Source organism: Nannobrachium achirus, assembly GCF_963921795.1.
Source record: "Nannobrachium achirus genome assembly, chromosome: 4".
NCBI lineage: Eukaryota > Metazoa > Chordata > Actinopteri > Myctophiformes > Myctophidae > Nannobrachium > Nannobrachium achirus.
In genome coordinates this window covers 43,580,158-43,589,905 of record NC_137813.1, presented here as the reverse complement: position 1 = coordinate 43,589,905, position 9,748 = coordinate 43,580,158, and the positions used below count along the sequence as shown (strand labels likewise).

The following is a 9,748-nucleotide window of genomic DNA, read 5'->3' as shown; positions in this document are numbered from 1 at the left end:
TTTTGAAATGTAGGAAAATAAAAGTTGTGAGTTGTGACCCATAAAAATTGGTCCGTGACCCACAAATGGGTCCCGGTCCACTGTTTGGGAAACGGTGGTCTATACACTGAGCGAGCTGAGCGACAATAGCGTGCCTTGTAATACTATCTTCATAGCTAGCAAAGGACTGGTTGTCCCCGCGGGGAAGATGAATCTATCATTGCCCCTGCTGCTAAACCTAGCCACAATCTCCAAGCCACGGGGGCTTGAGTGGTTGTCCATCCAAAGCATCCATAATAGAGTCCAGCTTCCTCACTACACGCACCCTCATCACCTCCTCCAGTCCTAGGGCAGGGTAGGGTAGCCCCCCTCGAGGGGGCCAGCTTTCCTGACCAGTCTGTTCAGGTTGCTCGTGTCCCCCCGGCATTAACCCATCAAGACCTGGAATTGTTTTATACTTTAGCTATTGAAAAATAGCAAATATACAAGCTCCCAGCGCGTGCTGCGAGCTTGTGGATCGGCTATTTTTTTTAAAGTGAACATTTGTAACTCTAAAATATTTGCTTCTGGAGGTCCGCGACGGGGTCGGCGGCCAAATACATATAATTCTAGGGGTCCTTGACGTGAAAAAGTTTGAGAACCACTGACGTAGAAACATGCGTTTTTCAAAAACCTTAGAAGGATTTAGAAGAAATGTATAGTATCGGGTAAAAGATATTCAAAGACAAATGTCCACAAATAAAAATAGAACTGAACAAGCTCACAGCGCGGCACTCGGTGCCGCGCTGTGAGCTTGTATATCTGCTATTTTTCACTGGTTAAAGCATAACATAATGGTTGAAGTAATAATGCGTAATAATGCGTACCTGGTCTTAAGGTGGTTAATGAAACCCCCCCCCCCCCCCCCCCCACTCCTCCTCACCTCACAGCATGCAATCACAAAGAAGAGAGAAGTCCTCAGAGGTAGTGGTGGAAAAGATAGGCTACTCAAATATTTTACTTAAGTAAAAGTATCAATATGTAGGTACTGTATGTAGAAATACTCTGTTACATGTAAAAGTCCCAAAAGGTTTTTCAGGTAACACGTTTTTCATGTAACACGTCCCTGGACATGACAACGTGGCCGTGGCGCCGCTGCCCCATAATTCGTATCACGTTCCTGGACGTGTTTAGCAGCGGGAGTGTTAAAGGTCTCATGAAATGGTGTTTTTTCAAAACATAAAAGTCTTTATCATGGTCTTCAAACAAGGTTTTAACTGAAAAAACCACTCCAGTGAATCATGGCAGTCTCTCTCTCTCTCTCTCTCTCTCTCTCTCTCTCTCTCTCTCTCTCTCTCTCTCTCTCTCTCTCTCTGTGTTCTAAGGTCTTTTCAGTTGCTCTGAAAAAATATACCTTTTGCCTGTGGGTGTCACGGTTGAGGGATTTTGCCTGTCAATCATCGCCTCTGCTAGGCCCCCACTGGGGGAGAAAGAGAGGGCAGGGGGGAGTGGAGTGGCTGGGAGGACGGAGGGTGGGATTAAGGGACTGTGACATCAAAGACAGAGGGCCAATCATTTCGCTTTTCTGAGCCCAATTAATCAGAAAGCCCCAGACCACAGAAAGTCCACTGGATGTTCAAAGTTCAGGTTTTTGGGGTGTAATTGAGTTCAGAAAAAAAAGAAGAAAAATCAGGTGGGTTGCCAATTACAGCCAATCAGAGAATCTATTTATCAGCTTCAAATTCATAATGTTCCATTTCCAATGTTGTCTGCTCATTTCTTTCTAAATGTGTATCCTGATGTGTAAATGTATCTTCTGTTCACTAAAGAGCTGGTAAGACAAGGAGAACCCTGTTACTGAACAAACACTCTATAGCAGAGGTCTTCAACGTTTTCAGACCAAGGACCCCTTAGTTGAGAGAGAGATGAAGCAGGGACCCCTTATCATAGATTCCATATAGTTTTATCGTTTGACAGCACAATCATCAGTGTATTTTGGATTCATGTCAATTTGTGTTTTCAGATATTTAACCGCTTGAACCGTCAATACTTAATAAACTTGACCTTTCACTCTGTACTTAGTCTGCTCTTTTTCCCCTCTACACCAAACCTCTTTGCCGAAAATAGCCGATCTACAAGCTCACAACGCCTCACAGCGCGAGACATTGTGAGCTTGTAGATCTGCTATTTTTCTCAGAATATGGACACTAGGGTTCAAGTCGTTAATATAAAAAGGATTGGAAGATTTGGAGGACCCCCTGTAGTAACTCTGAGGACCCCCTAGGGGTCCCGGACCCCCTGTTGAAGACCTCTGCTCTATAGCAGAGGTCAGCTACCTTTTTGACAAGAAGTGAAAAAAGTCAGTGTGCCATAACACCATTAAGTTTAATCATGACACCACATCATATGTCCAACTGATTTTGAATGTCCATATCACGGGGCACCACCGATCAGGTGAGAGATACTGTCACAGAGCCAGTATACACAGTGACGGCAAGACTCAGCACCATGGAGAGCACCAGTCCCTGGGCAGAGTGATTGAAGGGAGGTGTGACAGCGTCCATACGAAAACAAATTTAGGTGACTCTGCACAAGTTCTTTATCGTTTAGAGCAGGGGTCTTCAACAGGGGGTCCGGGACCCCTAGGGGGTCCTCGGAGTTACTACAGGGGGTCCTCCAAATCTTCCAATCCTTTTTATTTAACAACTTGAACCCTATAGTGTCCATATTCTGAGAACTGTAGCCAAAAATAGCAGATCTTGTGAGCTTGTAGATCGCCAATTTTCGGCAGCTTGTAGATCGGCTATCAGTCGGGAGCTTGTTGTTGTCGGCTATTTTCGGCAAAGAGGTTTGGTGTAGAGCGGAAAAAGAGCAGACTAAGTACAGCGTGAAAGGTCAAGTTTATTAAGTATTGACGGTTCAAGTGGTTAAATATCTGAAAACACAAATTGACATGAATCCAAAATACACTGATGATTGTGCTGTCAAACGATGAAACTATATGGAATCTATGAAAAGCTTGTGGGGGTCCCTGCTTCATCTCTCTCTCTCAACTAAGGGGTCCTTGGCCTGAAAACGTTGAAGACCCCTGGTTTAGAGCTTTCTGCCACACAGAACTGGCGCACATCTTTGAAAGCGGCTCTCAGAGTGAATCGATCTGAAGACGCCAAGACGGCGCCATCGCGTCTCGGGAAGTACAGCCGAATACGCATAATTCCTGAAGCTATGACGTTGCAGCACAACCTCTCCCTAACCCGCATGTGCCGAGCCCCCCTCCCCTCCTCCAACAACATCAGACATGCAAGCATTTGTGCTACTGAGTGCGATAGGGTTTTTACAGCAAACTGTACTCCTCCCTCCCACAGTACCTCCTTCAGCAACAAGTGGACATGATAAAAAGAAGGGCAAAAAAAATAACATCGCTCTCTTCTTCTCTCTTTTTGGTGCTTTGTGGCAGCTTTACAGCGCCACTCAAAGGCCTGGCATATAAACTAAAGTGGTTTTGGTGCGTTCTGGAGAAGGTCTTGCCGTTCTCAGTGGTTTCATGTAGACACTTGCATTTCTTGAGACGTTTTCGTCTGCACAGTAAAGGCCTGTCCATAGTCTCCCCGAAACTGAACTTTTCGTCGGAAAGGTCCGGTTCGACTACAAAATGACGTCACTCGCGACTTCTGAAAAGCATTACACTGCATTAGAGTTGGGAAATCTGCAAGTCACAACTCTCCGAAGAAAAGTTTGGTTTCGGAGAGACTATGGAGGACAGGCCTTAAACGTTTTGGAAACTACTCAGTGTATCATCTTTGTGTATTTGGGGCCTTAATCAGTTTCATTTACCAGCACATGGCTCCACTCAGCTCCCCAACGCGGGATATGGGACGTGAGGAAAAGAAGTGCATTTTTCACAAATAGATTAAAAATACTTCCCACACCGATTCCCACGCGTTTCCACGGTAGCCTAGTGCAGTTCTCTCAGGTATCTTTGAAGAATCTCAACAACATCTGAGCAACGTTGTATTTGTCCGAGACCAGACAGTGTTTACTAGGGTCCAGAGAGGGGCTAAGCCTCACTGTGTGCCTGGCTCTCCTCCTGTGAAGACCTCTCCTGAGCTGGCGGTAAGCGAATGACTCCACTTGTATTCTGCCCTGCCGTATTGTGCTATATGTTTCATCGTGGCTCTAATAGCAATGTTTCTTTCTTTTTTAGGCAACAATGCATGGGCACATGAACTATAGGGGTGGGCGATATGGAAAAATACAATATCACGATATTTTCTCAAGCTGTATCACGATACACGATTTTATCACGATTCTTTTTCATGTTGGTTTTTATGGTTACTTTTCAAGTTACTTGACAAAAACTAGACTCTCTGGGTTCCTTTTGGGAGGTCTAAATTGAACTTTACAAGTACCGGTATGTAACGCTGACAGTATACAAATGAGTTTCATTTGTATACTGTCAGAGTTAAGTGGAGACTTTGACATTTTAAAGTTTGAGAACTACTGATTTAGACCAAAATGTAGGTTTAAATTGATTTCTGCAATGAATCTCCGTATTAACGATTAAACAGGATTTTTTACAAGGCTCCCTAAATTGTATCAAGATATATACGATACCTCGTGGAGACATTGTATCGTCTCAACGATAATTATCACCATATCGCCCACCCCTAGCATGAACTAGGATTAAAAAAATGCTAAATGAATGGAGTTCCCAGGAGCTTGTGATGTTCTGATGCTGTGTTTATTTTGAAAGCCCCTAACAGGAAGAATTTACGTTTAATTGTTGAAAATAAAACAACGCATTGTTCGTCTTAAACCTTGCTATAGTGACTCTGAGTGTTGACTTGGGTTCAGACTTATATATAACCTTTTTCTTCTTTAGAAATATTTTCTTTCACATCAGGATGTAATGATTATTAGACTCTTATCTCACAGACTCTCTCCCCAGTCAGAGACTTATGTCGATCCATCTTCAAACACTTATGTAGAATGATGTGCAGAATGTAATTTGTATATAGATGTGAGAGCACTTAATTTAACTGACAAGATGTTTTTCTATTTAACTCTCTCACACTTATGCACACTGGTGATCACACTGGTGCCAGTGATCACCCTCCCCTGTGCCAATGTTGGCACCTGCTCTATAGCAATCAATGCTATTAGAATATACAGCTATGTATTTTAAAGGACAACTTCCCTATTTGTACTTGATATAATTGGTCCTTACTAATGCCCATGATATGGTACCATGTTTACCTGGTCTGTGTCTCATAGGAGGGCTGTGGACAGTTCAAAATCCTCCAAATGATCATGACACAAGTCAAACATTAGTACCTTTGCATGACTATTTCTATTAATACAATTTCAAATCATTATTCCTCAATGAGCTACAAGAATGTCATTTCAGTGTCACTGAGGAGTTCAAATCCATTAACATTTTGCGAGTCAAAGACCAAAAACACAAAGGCACTCAAAGAATCAAAAAGCAGGACCCCTTCTAAATGGAGATGACACACCGAAAAGGGCAGGCCATTAAACAAAACAAACACCTGCTGGGAATTATGTGTGGATGTATTGAAATGTGATCTCCACTTCTAATTTCCACAATGGCTGTCCAGTTCATTTACAAGATATGGAAAACGCTGCGTTAATCACTCGTTAACTCATAGCATATCAATCTCTAGTGCTGAGAAGTCATAGCCGACAGTGATCAGGGTGCCAGCGGTGTGGGCCAGTATTCAGGGGCGTATCAATTGGGTATGGCAGGGGTATGCAGCTGCCATACCCTGGGTCCAGGGGGGGAAATAAAAGTTTTAAATATACTTAAATATAAATCCATATAAGTCTCTTTGTCTATCTGCGCTGGTTATTATGTTGTTAAATTACAGTAAAATAACTACAAATGCAAAGTTTAACATAATGGTCACTTTAACAAGGTATTATAATTATATTCTCCACACTTGTATTCTCCCCAGCTTGACAAAATGGTATATTACCAGGTTCCGCAGGTGCGATACATTATTGTTAATTGTGGCACGTTTACTAAAGGGCACTTTTAACCAAACCGATTCGGCGCGAATCGGCGGCGGAAGGCGGCGGATAGCGTCGGTTGCCGAACGGGAGCTCATCGTCAGGTTTTCGGCAGCGGGTCGGGAACGTTATCGACCGAAAACTGGAAAACTGGACTTGCTCAGTTTTGTTCAGTCGCCCCTGGCCGTCGGTAAGATTTCAAAAGCAACCCACAACTAGCAACATTATAGGAAAACAGGATCAACGTTGCTTATAACGAGCAGACCTGGCACCACTGCCATACAGTAACTACAGTCGGCGTCGTCTGAAAAAGTAAAAGTGCTTAGTTTTTTGCAGTTCTTTGCAGTTCTTTGCAGTCTGTGTACAGTCAGAAGTAGTCTCCTGTAGGCTGTTTGGTGTGGAGACACCTTAACATGCTAAGTTTAGCTGCACTTGAAAAAACATTCCAGGCTGCCCAAGAAACCGTCAGACATTGTGAAAATAGCCGATCTACATGCTCACAGCGCGAGGCGTTGTAGATCTGCTATTTTCACAATAGAACCGTGTTATCCAAAATGTAATGCCTATTTTCCATGAGAACTCATCTTACCATGCCATACCCTAGCTTTTGCTGAACTGACGCCACTGCCTGATTTTGGTGGGCATCATGAAAATAATTACATTGTTAATGAGAGTGAGTGAGCCTGTGGAAACAACATTTATTTGGTTGTCTCCGCCAGGCCAGATGGCTGAAGGCCAGAGACTGTTTTCGCCCCCCTATCCGTCCGTCCATCCGTGAACAGCTAATCTCCGGCACAGTTGGACCGATCGTGCGCAGAGAAACTTTGCACGCAAACTCCCAGGCCAAGGAAGAACCTCTGCCCTAAACGGGGCCCTTCACGTTGGCCGATGACTCTTGAACCATAGGTTGTGGAGATTCCTTGGATCATGACACAACTCCCCATTTGTGCAAACTAGATTTTCCACAATTATTCTTCAAAACACACTTTTTACTAGTCATGTCAAGATATATCTATGAGATTTTTCAAATTCCATTCCGATTGTTTATAACATTCCAGAATTTGCGGGGCCCTGGGTAAACAACCCGGACTAGTCGCCATGGACAGTAGAACATGCAGGTTACAGGGCAAAAAAACAAAAGTGCTGCAGGGCAGATACAGCATGATGCATGGAACAACATCACAGTCAAAGCTACACCATCAGTAAGTTGGCAAGATAAAAATAAAAATAAATGAAGATATGCACACATGTTATATTATCATTACAATCTTAATGTTTTGCCAATTATTTGGGGGCCCACTTGCAATATTCTCACAGTCCATCAGTGGGCTAAAGTTTAGCCGCTAAACCCTGGCCCACAGGGTTGAGAACCACTGACTGTATGCTATGGATTGCTTAGCGGGAGAGAAGCTACGGTAATATGGCTGTAGGAATGGACATGATAAAATAGGTTCCTTGCTGATGGCGCAAGCAATTTATGGAAGAATAGATTCAGCTGTTTTGTCTTGTCCAGTATATGCCAATAAACATGTTCTTTGTATGTCTAGAGTAGCACTCAAGTGGTCCTTCAAAAACGGCAATTATGGATGTACAACACAGTTGCAGGGTACCCTACACCCCTTTTATCAAGACAAGATGTAGACTAAGCATACAATATCACCAACAAAACACTTTCTGTACGCAGCTTGTTTCTGGGTTGCTATAGAAACATAAGCTTCATTACTTTTGGCTTTGATGTCAGACCAAGCTTCAGAACAAGACAGAAAATAAAATTATCAAAAGATCACATTTTACCCATAATACATGTGTTAACAATCTTCAACCTAAATAGATATAGACCACATTTCTATTGATATTTTTTACATGAATTACAACGGATATGCGTCTATCTATATACTGTTTTGTATGAAGTAGCAAAGTGGCACTAATGACTTAAATTAAACAGGTGGACAGTGACATTATCTTGTTGCTAGGATACATTGTGTATGTGGTTTACATCAATTGCTGTCTGTCTGTTTGTCTGTCTGTCTGTCTGTCCATCCCTTAATAGAGCACCGAAGTCTGACGTAATATACCCATCATGGGTCGCGTTTTTCCCCCCATTCTGAATCTGCATTTTTATATCGCGTCATATATGAACTGTGTTCCAAAAATAAACAAAATATCACTGCAGTTTGACTCATATGGATATGAAGAATCAACTGACAGCGAGAAAACACTAATGTTACCACCGCCGAATTAGTTACATTTTCGCCAGAAACAGACTGTATCAAATATGACTGACTGACTATCGGAAACGATACAGAGCCACCTCCCCAACAATATCGCAGAGACGGTTTGTTTATTTTTGGACAACAATGCTTATACCGTATGAGGCGATTTTAAGACGACCCAATGTTATCCTCCACAGAGAAGAACTTCCACGACCCAGGCAAACCAGGGGAACTTCAAACTCCATTTTAACCATGTTAGACTAATTGAAAACACCTGTCCTTGGTTCCAGTGACTGTACTAAAGAGCCAAAAGAGTAAAGCAAAGGAACCAATTTAAATAGCCCTCCCAACCAGGACCGTGTGGCAATAATGTGCGTCCGTGTGTGTGTACAGCAGCGGTTCTCAACATGTGGGTCGGGGTCCCCAAATTATTTTGGGGGGTCCCCAGATGATTAGCTTAATGTGCAACATTGTTTTCTCACTCAACAGTAAACAAACCAACATAAAGTTTAAGTGTATAGAGGGTATCTGCACATTTCTAAAGTGACCATATAAGGACTTTTTAATACCTCTAAAATGACAAATTAAACATTGGCCAAATTGTCAAATATATTTCTCCCTCTACATGCTCGATCTACATTTGCGTTGTGTGAGGCGTTGTGAGCATGTAGATCTGCTATTTTCACAATACAGCCGTTTTATACAATATGTAATTATGCCTCAACTCTTAGTGCTCGTCAGGGTGGGGGGGGGGGGGGGTGTCCCCAGTTAAAATATGATTATTTTGGGGGTCGCGGCCTGAAAAGTTTGAGAACCACTGGTGTAAAGTATTTGTGACAGTGTTTTACCTGTGAGGTAAGGGACCAGGGCTGTGTGTGAGCGGGCTGCTGGCAGAGGGTGGTGGCTCCCGACGGCCCCTCAGTGACTGGCTCCTCTGCACCTGCCTCAGCACACTGCTCTTCAGGTCCAGAAGCGTTGTCATTCTGTCTCACTGGCTGTACAGACAGACAGACAGACACACACACACACAGTCAAATCCTATGTGGAAAAACACAGAAGCCAACCGGGTGCTAAGAGGAGATAAAACAAAGTCTAAAGTAATGCTGAAGGTGCTTCTAGGATCAGTGGGATCCCAGGCCAAGAGTTGATCCGAGCACTCCAAAAAAGTAGTGGAGAGGATATAGACCATGGTGGAAAAATAAATTGTTTTACTTAAGTAAAACAATTGGCAAGGCAAGGCTCACTTACCGGTACTTACTAAAGTGCTCATGATAAAAGACAGGCAGGCATAGGCATAGCTAATTGCAATTGCTATACAATCTTCAGTAGTCGGCTTGACGGCTTCAGGGCAATTAAAAAATAATTGAAAATAGACTCGATCTCGTTGACAGCAGAGATTTCGAACATCAAACATCAAACTTTCAAAGACGTTTTTTTCTGCAGAAGTTCACTGTGTAAAGCAGAAGCAGGTTTTACCTAGCAATCAACATTGTTATCGGTTTATAAAAAAAAAAAAAATAGTTTGAATGGCATCCTTAAACACTATA

The 9,748-nt window shown here is 42.8% G+C and overlaps 1 protein-coding gene across 1 annotated transcript in view; it reads right to left on the bottom strand.

Moving 5' to 3' along the window:
* The window catches only part of baiap3 (BAI1 associated protein 3), a gene marked incomplete at both ends in the record, with an annotated part of 92,104 nt that extends 82,921 nt beyond the window's left edge, over positions 1-9,183 (bottom strand). The window contains one exon of the mRNA XM_080723631.1: positions 9,050-9,183. Within this exon, the coding sequence (XP_080579757.1) occupies positions 9,050-9,183 (134 nt within the window). The remainder of the gene's footprint in view (positions 1-9,049) is intronic.
* Between the last annotated feature and the right edge of the window lie 565 nt (positions 9,184-9,748).